The sequence below is a fragment of the Alosa sapidissima genome, chromosome 12 (genome assembly GCF_018492685.1).
Source record: "Alosa sapidissima isolate fAloSap1 chromosome 12, fAloSap1.pri, whole genome shotgun sequence".
In the NCBI taxonomy this organism is placed as follows: Eukaryota; Metazoa; Chordata; class Actinopteri; order Clupeiformes; family Clupeidae; genus Alosa; species Alosa sapidissima.
In genome coordinates, this window is record NC_055968.1 from 24075763 (window position 1) to 24089176 (window position 13414).

General features: G+C 42.8%; 1 protein-coding gene across 7 annotated transcripts in view; it reads right to left on the reverse strand.

Moving 5' to 3' along the window:
- opa1 (OPA1 mitochondrial dynamin like GTPase) overlaps window positions 1–13412 on the reverse strand; it is a 43574-nt gene extending 30162 nt beyond the window's left edge. Inside the window, exons 1-12 of one of the 7 annotated variants that reach the window (XM_042056597.1) lie at window positions 13205–13412; window positions 11870–12194; window positions 10724–10820; window positions 10510–10617; window positions 9516–9569; window positions 7615–7718; window positions 3809–4057; window positions 2172–2225; window positions 1910–2014; window positions 1305–1391; window positions 789–902; window positions 197–277 (exon numbers count right to left, since the gene is read on the reverse strand). In XM_042056597.1, the coding sequence (XP_041912531.1) occupies window positions 197–277; window positions 789–902; window positions 1305–1391; window positions 1910–2014; window positions 2172–2225; window positions 3809–4057; window positions 7615–7718; window positions 9516–9569; window positions 10510–10617; window positions 10724–10820; window positions 11870–12194; window positions 13205–13233 (1407 nt within the window). In that variant the 5' untranslated portion in view covers window positions 13234–13412. Of the gene's footprint in view, window positions 1–196; window positions 278–788; window positions 903–1304; window positions 1392–1909; window positions 2015–2171; window positions 2226–3808; window positions 4058–7614; window positions 7719–9515; window positions 9570–10509; window positions 10618–10723; window positions 10821–11869; window positions 12195–12851; window positions 12874–13204 lie in introns of those variants that run through there. The other 6 variants (XM_042056595.1, XM_042056594.1, XM_042056596.1 and 3 more) reach the window with 6 other exon arrangements.
- Window positions 13413–13414: the final 2 nt, after the last annotated feature.

The window sequence follows — 13414 nt, forward strand, 5'->3', positions numbered from 1 at the left end:
GTCTATGTAAACAAACCCAAATGTGTTTTAAGTCTGTGTGTGTGTGCGTGTGTGTGTGTGTGTGTGTGTGTGTGTGTGTGTGTGTGTGTGTGTGTGTGTGTGTGTGTGTGTGTGTGTGTGTGTAGTACGCAACAGCTGAAGAGTTCCTTAGAAACTACAGAGGAAATGGTGAGCTCAAACTCTAACTGACACTTACATCCTCCTCTTTGGTGAGGTCAAACTCTCGGCCGCTGTCCTTGAACATGGCCACGTGGTGAGGGCCTTCACTGAGGGTCACCTGAAGGAAGAGCATGAATCAGACACCAAAGTCATCAAACTTGTAAAGGAGTTCTAAACTTTGGCATCACTTGACACACGTCAGACGCCGCCAGTGGGCGTGGGTTTTTAGACATCTGTGACTGATTAAAATATGGTGTTATATATATATATATATATATATATATATATACACAGGATCGGTTTGTACAAATAAGCTTTCAAAAAGCTTTCAGCTTGTAATTTCACTCATTGTCGTTGTGCCATTTCAAGTCTGAATTCCCCTGTAATGTTGTGGGGGCTACAAGGCCTAGAACAGAGCAAACAACAACATTCCAACACACTACAAACATTCAGTTAATGGTGCCCATCCATAAAGACCATCAGTTCCCCATACAAAATGATGACTACAACCCATCTGTTCCATCTGTGGACCGCCACGTCTCTCGCTGAACAGGACTTTAGGGTATTGGAGTTCATTTATCATGGTGGTCCTGGACCATGGGCCCGAGCTCTGGTTCCCATTATCTCACCTTGACAGGCGACCTGGTCATCATTTCGCCCGAGCCTCGGGGGAAGATCCTGGCCTGGGCGATCATCTCCAGCACGCTGGTCTTCCCGGCACTCTGGTCCCCGACCACCACCACCTAACAGCATACAGTACGTCCCACAGCAGCTCATTAGTCAGGGCAGGAGGACCAGGCCGGTGTGTGTTGACATTACACAGCATCAGCAACATTAGAAGGCCTGGTGAAAGCCAGCCTGGGATAGAGGTACCTACGACTTTCTGAATTCTGATATTGTTTAGAAAGTCCCAAGCTATGAAACCCCCAATCCAGTTGTGCCTTACTCTTCAAACTCTATCATAATCTAACAAAGTTTGCTATGGAAGTGTTTCTTGACATTATCTATAACAAAAATGGGAGATTGGTCAAATCTAGGATCTCAGCACTTGCTAACAACAAATCCATTTCCGCACGGCATTCATCGTCTATTAATATTCAACCCAAACACCACATGTGCAGTAGGAGTATAGAGAGTGCACTTACCCTTGGCAGGTGGTCTTGAGTGTTGTAGTTGGAGTCATAGTCAGAAAGGATGTCCAGCACTTCTGAGTACAAGTCAATCAGAGACTTCTGCAGGAGAAATGGGAAAAAAAAGTACATGCATCTATTAGGGCTGCTTGATTGTGGCAAAAATCATGATCATTATTAAATAAAAACAATGATATAAATAATCATAATCATAATTATTTTCAATATTGAAGTCATGAGTATTTAACACGTTACTCAATGATTCTGGAAAGACCATCCAGAGTTTAAAAAAAATACTGAATACTTTTTTAAATGAATTTTAAAAAATATTGTTTATACAACAGTTAGCAATGGGCTGCGCCGGGTGTATAACTCAAGACAAAACAAGAACATTGTTGCAAAACAGAATACGGCAAAATAATTGTTGCATCTCGATTATGCCGTCTTCGTAATTGTTGGAAGTCACGAGTGAAACTGAAATTCGATTTTAATTCATTCCACAGCCCCAGCATTTATATTCTTTCACATTGGCGCTGAGACACTTTAACAGGCACTGGGTTTGGAAAATCAAGTCTCTCAATGGAAAATGATAGAAGACGTCGTGAGCAGATTGACCTCACCTTGACCTTCCTCTGATGAATGCCTTTATCATCCTTCTGCAGCACCACCTTCCTCAGCTCCTTGTTCTCCTTCTCCAGACGCTCGAGCATGCGTTGGTACTTCAGCTGAGGTGTGAGAAATACAGTAGTTTACATTTAGAATGGATTAAAAAGGAACACCATTTCCGATTTTTCTTGTCGACTACACCAACACAACGTTCTGCTTCATGCACAACTTCTGGTACCTCATGTACCTCTCTCAGGTGGATGATGGGAAGCTCACCTGAGTGCGGAGAAGATCCTCCTGTAGTTGGTCTATTTTCTCTTTATCCGATGGCTGCGGGTGGACAGACGGCCAGAAACACAACGTTATGGAGCCAGACACAATGATCAGTCTCCAAGTTGATGCAGTGTTAACCCCCCACCCCCTGTCAAACATGATTCGGTTTCGTTTCTCGGACGGCTAGCAGCATGTGCACTGAACACCCACAGAGCAATTCAGGAGGCATTAAGTCAAGGCATGAGAGGAAAAACGATTCACTCAAGTCATTCAATTTTGCTCCGCATTAAATCAATGTTGAATCACACCATAGAGTAGAGGTACCGAAAGACCTGAAAGAGACTTGATTATCACTGATCACATGAGAGAGGGGAGACAGGCAAATGATACAGCAAAAAAATCAGCTCATAAAATCATTCAGCTCCTGCAAGGCAACTGATGTAGTTGGACAGAGACATGGGGAGATTTACAGAGCACCAGCGAATGATTGAGGCTGGGGATGGGGAGGGGGGCAAGAGACAGGGGCCCACACACACATATATTTACACACACACACACACACATATTACTAGCGGCGTAGGAGTGAGGCGATTTTTAGCAACGAAGATTATAGCAACAGTGACCCTTCACTAAGTTTACATTTAATATCCACTGGAAAGTCAATGGTGGTGGTCACTACAAGGTCACTACAGGGATACTACAAGGACACTTGAGGTGCTCAGATGTTTGGGCTCAGAGCTGAACAAACGCCTCACTGCCTACTAGTGCGCCACAGTCCATGCATCTGGCGGACACTCCACTCCATGCAGTGCAGTTACTCCTCCACACGGTTATCCACACACGAGCGCTAGGACCTCTGCGGTGCATTCGCATGGCAGGCTATGTGGGTGAGAAATGTGAGCTGACGTCCAAGCGCCCCATCCTACCGGCGATATGGCCTACTATCTCCCAGTGTTCGTATAAGAATGCAGTACTGACAACCTCCAGGGCAAGAAAAGGGGGGCAGCGTCATTTTTAGTAGGGGCTTTCTCCAGGGAAGGGAACTATATGGCACACAGCTTTATGGAATACCAAAATGTGTGCCGAATGTCAAATGGAAAATATGGGTATACATATACTTATCTAAAGTACAGGGGCAAGATGTAAAAATACAGGATGTACTCTGGGACCCAAAAGCCATTGAAGGTGTAATCCTTGATGTGGTCAAAAGATATTTTTATATTTAAACATATAGATTCCCCTCTCCAGCAACATTGAAGCATGACCACTTCCTGTATATTGGCAGAAACACTGTCTTGCAAGCCACTTTGTTTTTAAACGTAAACACTGAACAGTCGGTTAGAAGAAAGTGATGAGAATTTAGCTGAAGTATAATGGATTATAATCAAGGATTACACCTTTAATGCCCTTCATCATACGGGGCAAATGAACACCAAAATAACTAATGGAGGGGGATAAACAAAGAAGATGGAATGTTCTCCTCAGCTGTATTCTGAAATCTATTAGGGGTTCTACTAAAATTATAATACCCTATTCCATTTTCTACAGAGGTTTTTGGGAGAGGAGGGAGAGATCGGTGTCCAGTCTAGTGCTTTGTGGCTGGGGGAAAGGTCTTCCTGAAGAGGGGTGTGGACCTTCACCTTGCGCTTGTGCTGCGAGGGGCTTGGGCTGGGGATGGCGCTCTGGGCCGGGGCTGGAGTGGGGGTCGGGCTTGGGCTGGGTTCGGGCGGCGGAGGTGGTGGTGGTGGTGGTGGAGGCGGAGGTTGAGCAGGAGCAGGAGCGGGCCGCGCGCTATTGGCCGCTGCTGCTGCCGCCGCCGCCCTTCGGACCTCCTCCTCGTGCTGCTGGATCTGCTGCTGAATGAGAATGAGCTCGCCAAGCAAACCCTGCTGTGAAGGGACGGCAGAGTGAGAGAGAGGGCGAGACAAGACAGAAGAGATAACCAACGGGCCAACCACAACTCTCTGCCTCACTCGACCACCAAGCTTGAGGCAATGGTGAGGGTAGACGCCCTACCCAACAACTGGCATCAGTCTCTTGAAGTGTGAGGCAGAAATGTCTTGCCACCAAGAAAAAAACCAATGAAGACAGCCTCAGGCTTCAAGAACTATTCAAAAGTCTGCTGGCTGCATTCTACATACCCATAATCTTCATTGGCTTTCATACGACTAACGAGCAGAGGAGACAACTGATACAACAACCAGTGCCTCTCAGCCAGTGGCGAATAGCTATGCTATGACTGCTCACATCATATATCTTATTTATCTTTTTTTTATTATGACAAACAAGATCTGAATTTCAGCTAGCCCCCCACTAGACATGGTTACATTGCTCATCAACCAATACAACATGGCATTCACCAACATATTGAAAAACAAAACATATCTCGCTGCATATATCAGGTAGAAAGGCAGAATCTTAACGCCTGCAAAATAGCGTTAAGCAACACAATCAAAATGTTCTAACAAGTCAAACTAGAATTGAAGACCCTGATGTAACCGTGGTCCATGTTGTGACTAATACTAGCTCGAAATCAAAATCACTGTGCACTGGAGGCCAAACTCTCATCTTTAAAATCTCTGTGTTTGTGGATGAAGCAAGCACTTAGGAAAGCTGAGGGGATCTATCAGGGAAATAGCAGAAAGTTGGCTGCGGGTAACTGGCAGAATGGCGGGAGGAGAGGGCAGAGGGCTTCAAGCTTATGGCAGATGGTACATTAGGCTGTCAATTTATGTGTAATGAACTGCATTGCTTCAAAACCAGCTGGGATTAGGCCTAGTACTCTAGCAGTCAGAATCAAAGCAGTCTAGTGACAAGTTTGTGGCGATCAAACCTGACCCCCTATAATAAAGTAATGTAATGAAAACATGGCAGCTACATACGGAAGATGGTCAGCGTCTATAAATAACAGCCCAGGTAGCGCTGTCTCCGCCTCTCTCGTTTCCCTCTACCGGTGTTTCGTCTGCTGTGTGTTTGGTTCGCTGGTGTTGCCCTGCGTAGGCTGAACGTGACGACAGGTAGAGTGTTTTGCCTTGTGAGAGCGGCCTGGTTGGTCCTTGTCTCGGACGCTCCGTGAGTATTGCCTAGCCTCAAAGAACTGTCTTTCCATTGTTCGGCAGGTTGATAACTCCACCGAGTAGTTCAGAGTTTTGTGCGTGTTTGATCTAGTCCAAACCGAGCTCCGTGATCACTTTGCGAACGAACTGTTTTATCATTGTTCAGCAAGCGATCACGGCAGCAAAGTTGTTGTTCCTGGCCTGTCGGCCTGTCTTGCCCCATTCGTTCCGTGATCTCCTTGCGCTGTAACTGTCTTATCATTGTTTGCAGGGGTCACGCAACGTGGGTAAGCTAGTAGTTTTGTGCGAGTTGTTTGGTCCTTTGGTGTGCACTCCATTCGCTCAGTGATCTCCTTGCATTAGAACTGTTTTACCATTGTTTGCAGGAGACACGCGACAGTAGCGAGGTTGTAGCAGCTGGCCCACTTCTCTGTGTTGTCCTGTGCTCTTTAAAAGCGCTCTTGTTGTTTAGTCGTGAGCGGCGCGACTTTAAGTTGAATATAGATTACATAGGCTACTGGGGAGGGTTTCCTTAGGGGTTTTCCTGGGGATTATTATTTTGTCTTTTGGGGATATTTTTATTTCTACATTTTCCTTTCCTCCGGCGCCGGCCTGCCTTTATTGTAATCTAATCTAAACTGTAAACTGAAAGCAATCACGTTTGTGCTCTAGTTTTGGAGAGCTCTTCTTTTGTTAAGTGATTTTGCTATTTAATGTTATTTTGTTTATTGGTTTATCCACACTGGGAGCTTTGAAGCAGTCGGCTATGTTATAGTAGCCAATTAGTTATAGCCTAAATAAAAGGTCTTGTTTGTGCTGCACTTGAGTAGCTTGTAATAGCAGCATAATTTGTTTAATCTGCTACATACTGTTTGAATTTATTGTGGCCTTAGGCCGAAGAGGTCTTTTTTGACCGAAGATACTTTTCCCTCTCGTTTTTGGACCTTTTGCGTCTTGCCTTTTTGCATTTTTGTCGAGGCTACCGCCTACCGCCTCCTAGTGGCCTGACCTAAAAATAGGCTGAATGGACTGCTGCTGCTGTTGTGGTGATTTGTTTGCTTGTGTGGTGTTCATGTGTGTCCTGAACAATATATTCCATTTTTGAACACACCTGTTTGCATTTCTTGAAGTCTTTTAGTTAGAGTTAAAACCATTTAATGTTTTGTGGTGCTTTATAAAGCCATTTAGTTATTATTTCTTAACTTTAGTTTATCTTCACTCTGTCTGAGTGGTGGTGGATAAATCCACCTGGCGCCCAACCGTTACGCTACCCCACTACCGCCACAAGTTCACACTTTCAATTCTCTGACACTAAAACATGGTAAAGCAACCAAAGAACTATTATACTAAATACGAATTGGGATACAATGATTTGTAAAGTCAGAATCAGAATAATTGTATTGCCAAGCTAGGTTATCTTTAAAGCAGAATATTAAAAACCAGAGTGTATCTAAGTGGGACTATTCAAAGAAAAACAAGCAGAAAAACTGCATTTCTAATTCTGCCTGGAAGTCAGTGAGGGAGCCCTCCATCTTCACCTAAATGTTCAACTGGTCATAATATCTCCCTGCAAATGAAGTGGGCTTGGTGTCTACAATTCAGATTCAAAATCAAAGGCGAGGCTGTGGAAAATGACAGTGCTGAGGGCGCAATATCAAACATTTACAGCATAGAGACATTCAAAGCTGGACCACATGAAGGCCCCATGTGGTCCTACCCTGCAGGAAGCATGGTCTTTTGACCCATTAGGACAGACACATCCATGGGCAGACAGTAGGAACACAGAGGGGGAACGAGATGAGATGCAATGTGGTGAAAAAGCATTTAGAAACACAGTACGACCAGGAGAACATGAGACGGCCAGCAGTGATCTGGAGCTCCATGAGCTATGGGAAAAGCATAATCTCAAACGCAGCAAACGGAAAATACTGACACATTCAAACGTTTGTTCAAATCCATCACTGTTTCTCTCTGCCATTTAAATTACATTTTGTAAGTGTTCATGATATTGGAAAGCCTTTTGTTATCAAAGTCAAAAGGTTTTTTTTAAATCTACATCACCAATCAGCCAATCAATAAAAAAATACTTAAGTTCTATCCAAATCTAACAAAAAAACGACTTACAAAGTGTAACTTAAAACATAAGATGTTTTTTTCACATAAAAATTCTTCAGGAAGACATAAAACTATAATACCGGTAAATGCCACACATACAAACACTGTGTACCACTCATTTAGGTCATATAAGGATGTTCAGGGCCCTGAGGGAGACGATCAGCTATGCAGTGCAGGGGAACGTTACACTCATTTGGTAAATGAGCGAACCTACAGGGGGTGACTGATGGAGAAGCAGCACTATGGAGCCAGGACGGAGCAGCACTGATACTTGCCTTCTTGTACTGCTTGTCGTTATCGGGCGAAGCGGCTGTCGACGCGGCTGTGGCGGCCGCCACCGGAGCCTCTGGGGCCTTCAGGGCCGACTCGCCAGGGGTTTCTGCGGCAAAACACAGTGAACCAGGACAACCTCAGGCTCAGGTGGCAGGTATGCTACAGAAGACACGCTGTCAGATACTGAGAGGGGGTTATGATACTGCAAGGCATAACAGTTATTACAATTATTATTTCCAAACATGCCCACCACACAAGAACTGATTGGCACCTACTTCCCAGAAAAATCAAAAGTTTGGAAAGTAAAATATCCATTAAAAAATAAAGAAATAAAGACAAAAAAATAAAAGACTATGTTTCAAGCCATTTTCAGACCCACACTCAAATGCAAGACTGAGAAAAAAAATGTGTCAAAATGTGATGTAAACAGTATCATTATCTTGTCAATTTCTACACCCCAGTGAGGATTCAGCCTCAGCTTTCACTTAAAGCAGGTCTGGCATGTGTACAGAATGTGTTTACAGCTGCCTTGTACTTATGTAGGTGGAGTTACTATTTATACATTGTCCTTGAACGCACTATGGAAGACCTTCTACTCTTATGACTTGGCTAGTATGAGTTTGAGTTGAGTTTGAGTACTCACATAAAGATCATTTGCTTTAGAAACATTATATTAGCATAATGAAATGTCATTAGTTTCCAAACTGTTGACCTCACTGGGCTTCAGAGAAAAAGCCATGTGTTTGTAAAGGGTAAAAAGAAGAGGCAATGGGAGAAGCTCAATGAGAGACCAGAGAGAATAGAATGGAGAGCGTGCTGGTCTGAACACAGATGTGCGGAGCATTTTGCTTGAAGATGAAACTGTGGAAAATCCTTGTCATCTTACTAAAGGAAAAATATATGAAACCCACTGAGCTGACAACTCAGTATAAAGAAGAATCTCATCATACTCCACAGATTGACTAAAAACGAAATGCACACACTTATGAACAGACCAGAAACATAAATATAGACAGAAATTGACAGAGGTTTGAGACAGGAAGCAAAATTCACAGGAAGAAAATTGCAACAAAAAAAAAAGGAGAAAAGGGTGAGTGGACAGTCGAAGATGTGAAGACAAAGACAGTTAGAACGTTCCACCTACAGTAAGTGCAAGACAGGTCAGGATGCTGGTGAACTCTCAGAGAAGAGTCCTTCCGTTCTATTCCCACACAGATCATACTATTAAAGGAATACATATTTTCTCAACCCAATGTCTATGTGAAGCATTTGTAGCATACTACAATAGCCCTGCTACCTTGTACTGTGCAGGTATCATATTTAAGATCAAAGATCCAAAAATGCAAAAGGATCTTTCAATGCCTGACAGAACAATGCAGCACATACGGATTAGGCTGAAAATATATTTTAGTATTCCTTTAACATCGTTTGCCAATCAGCATTAGCTTAACTCAAGCCAAAAAAATGTGTATGTTATGCTGTTGATTCTATGACAAGAAAGCAGCTGTAAAACTGAATATTAACCAAGTATAAGCCTGTGATATTATGTGCTGATTGCCATTGTAGGGTATACTATATTTACTTTCCACACAGAAAAGACAGGACTGGCCATCAGGGAGAAAACTGCTCGTAAATCCAATAAACAGAAAGACGTCTTACATCAAGCCGAGACAAACTACTGTGCCAATCATTTGCCTCTGTCTCTTCAATAGAGGGAACTTTTAAAGAATAAAATTAGGGGAGACCAGGTTTGCAGAGATTTGGCATGTCCATTTGTGCATCCCCCCGCTTTTGAGTTCAAGCACCATGGCCGCGGGTTAAAGGCATGGGTGCCTCGCATTGGCGGAGAGCTTTCAAACAGCATCGGGACAGGAGAGAGGACTGAGAGAGGGGGTTTACACACCTAACAACAGACGCAGACCAGAAGCTCCATTGACTTCACTAACCAAACTCATACCTGTAAAGAACGTGGAGGGGAGAACAGGAAGAACAGAATGAAAACCAAAATAATATGATGACAGCAAAGGGTCAAGGGTCATGCTAGGTGACATGTGGAATGACGAGCCAATAGTCCTAATCTTCTGTGCTTTTAACCTCTGCCTCGGTGTATTTAACCAAAAACACCAGATTATTGTGCATTCCTGACAAGCTATAAATCACCATAAAGAATTAGTAATGTGCAATATGTGTTGTCAGATTGATCACAAAGTGGAGTTTGTATAGACATGGTAAGTCATGCTACTGAAAAACCTGGTTCTTAAACCACATTTGCAAAGCAGTCAGGCCAAAACCTCTTTCAGAAATATACGATGGGTCACAGCTTGACTAAGGAGGTTGAGCTGAGGAGTTGAGGCATCTACTGTACTGCTTATCACTGATACAGCAAGAATCTGGGGAACTTTAAGTGTAGGCCTATCTAAACCTGGTGCCTGAATGTACATACTTAGGTAGAAAAATGTTGTCACCGCTCTGTTGGGCAGCATTACCAAACAAATCAACTCTATTAACACCATACAGCCTAGCTAGTGTAGCTAATATGGCTATATAATTGAAACTGCATTTCATAATTTGATGGCAATTGCCATTTTGGGAATTTTACAAATACAAGGTGGTTACGCAGAATTGAGTTTCTTTTTGTGTAAAGTATTCAAATGTTTAAATAAGACCTTCAACATCAACAGCATAATATAATTGTAACAGCAGTATTGGAAATAGATCTTATAAGAACAACTTTATCTTGGTTAAAAACAAACATGAAAAGCCCAACACAAAAGATAGTCAGTGGAAAAACACAGATCCAGCCTAAAGCTCCGAGTGATGTGTGCTATTAAATCATTTAGCCAGAGCAGATCCTCAAATCTTGCTAAACCAAAATGGAAACAAATGTAATGACATACCAGTGGACAGAAGACCCTTAAGAAAGGTAAAGTTCTCTCCAAACTTTTCCAAATCGGGCATTAGCTTGGCTAGCTCCTCAGCATCAGGTAGAGCTCTGGCCAGCTTTTCTGCACACAGCAACAACAAAGACAACATGAGTGCCATGAGAGCCAACCCATTTTCACACTGACATGTTTTACATCACAATCAATTATGGGATTAAAACACACCCACCTAGGTCAATTTGTTCAGTGAGCTCCCACACAAAATCAGGCACTACCCATTGGTATTCACTGAGATCAGGCAGCATGTCTTTCCACTCCTCATAAGTCTGAAAATGAAAATGAGAGACAATTCACATTTTGTATAAAACAATCTGACAACATAAAGATCAGTCTGTGATAGGCCTATATAGCATGTAAAGATATGTGGCTTCCAAAGTTCCGTCTATGATGATATTTTAACTGGTTGTTGGCTATGGCATTTACAGATTCAGAATCAGCCAAAGTTCCTTGGGATTTTTTTGACATAACTGACATAAGTCAGTGACATAACTGTTGAACACTGTAAGAATTAAACACTGTTGCCATGAGACTTGTGAAATGTGCAACTGAAGAGCCACTACAAAGCATTACATCATGTTCACTAGGAGGGAGTGGTAAAGGGCTGACACTCATGCAAATGTTATCACTCTAATCTCTTCCACAGCACAGGCTATTCAAACATCAGTCAACAAATGCACAGGTAGACGAAGACTAAAATTCAAAAACCCTGCAGTAATATTCCCTGCTGATAACTTAACTACCTTTGTCATTCATTTTCCAAGAAAAAAAACATATAGCCAGTCTATCAGTTTTTTACATATCACACTATGTACATACAAATTTTGACTTTGACTCAAGACATTCTATAAAAACCTACCCTACTGTAAATGATTCAAACTCCACAACATTTTACATGGCCTAAAACTCAACCTACTCCAAAAGTCCCCTATGCACAACACATGAATGTTTTTATTTTGCCCAAACAATCCATGGCTGTTCCCTGTACGGTGCAGGCAGGGCCTATGTTTTATTAGCGATGTACTTGTACTCATAGAGTGACAGTGTTTCCCACAGAATTAAATTCCATTTGTGGTGGTTGGTTTGCTGAATTAACTTGAATACAACAGTTTTTAACAAATTAGCACAGCGTGGTTATGATGCTAACCAGATTTAAGCACAATTTAGTACAACCTGGAAAATCATTGTGTGGTGGTCAATGTTGACAATTGTGGAGGGCCGCCAAAAATAAGTCAATGTATGGGAAACACTGAGTGACATAGATGGCTGATACTACTTAGTACATCTTCTGCAATAACACCTAACCAATGGCTCTTACCTTTTTAGCAGTGTACCCTCCTCCCACAGCTGACCCCAGCAGAAGGTATCGTAGCTTGAGCAGCCTGGAGGCCAAGCGCACTGCCCAGAAATTGCGGTGTTGTTGATAGCCATGACCCCACTGGCCACCATATCGGTACTTGTAGGAACGCGGGGGTAGTCTAGAAAGAGAGGTAAAGTGGCGGGCAGCAGTTCGGTGTGGTGTCCTCTGGGAGTTGGCATTGGTGTATCTGTGGTGGATGGCACGGGATAAGGGGTGAAGCTTCTGGATGGGCACACCAACCCTCAGTCCCATCCTGGGAGACAGTAGGCTCCTGCAGGCCAGGCTAAACAGGATGGGGAAAAAAACAGAAGCACCATGTGATATGACAAGAGTGAAACATAACAGGCAAGTGCTCGGAGGAAAGCTACATTGATTGTACATAATGCCTGCATTACACATAAATTAGATGAAAACAATGCCTCGTTGTTGCCCGTGTCAGTCATTAAAGACTATACAATCATTTTTGCGATAATCACAACACATGTCCATCCATTACCAACTGCCTAAACCATTACGTTTCAACCAAAATGACCAACGTTGACGCTAATGTTACTCTAGCTGGATAACTGGCCAGGTAGCTAGCTTATCTGTATTTATGAATTCACTTCAGACGATAAATCAACGGCAGGCAGTTATCAACCTGCCCACTGTGGGTTACAAAAAGTGATTAATGTTAAGCACATGTTAACATATCAGACTGTCAGACTTTACATTGCTGCATCGCAGTTAATTTTCTGGCTAGCGATAACGTTACTATCCAAGAAAGTTAACCGAGAATGGCTGGCTTATTAAAGATAACGTTAGCCTACAACCATGAAAATGATAACGTTAAGATTGCATGGTTACTAAGGCCACATAATCCAATTAATAGGCACTTCTCTAGCTAAGCATTTCAGTTTATGACAAAACAGTGACAAATAATATGTTTTTGCTAGCTAACCTCATAGGATAAAACGCATGAACGTTAGCTGTAGCAAGAAGCTGCTAACGTTGCTAGAAGTCATTTAGGTTAGCCCACTGCTAACGTTAACTTTCGATAAAGAATTAGCTCAGGAAACCATGACCAAGATTACATGGTTGTCAAAATGGTCCTGTAATATATCCAGGAAAGTTGTTCATGCTATAAAATCGTTCACAAATACTCTCATCAACACAAACAGCACCTATGCAGTCATAACAGGGTCTCTGTCCTTAGGAGCACGCCCCATCTAATTGCATGACAGGAGAAAGCTAGCCAGTCAACTAAAACATTACTGGACAAGCTGCCAACCGGAGTTATAAAGGTTAACTTACCAGGCAACCGCATTCCCCGCTCGCAACATTATGCTATAAGCTACAGTAGACAAATATACACCTTAATTAATTTAAAAGTAAAGACACAATTCAAATCATCTTTCCAGATGGTGGACATTAGTTAGCTTGCAAGCTAACAAGGACACAACGAGCGTCAGGAATGACAGCGGTACTTCCGAGAAGTAGTCCTACAGAAAACTAGCGCCGCCG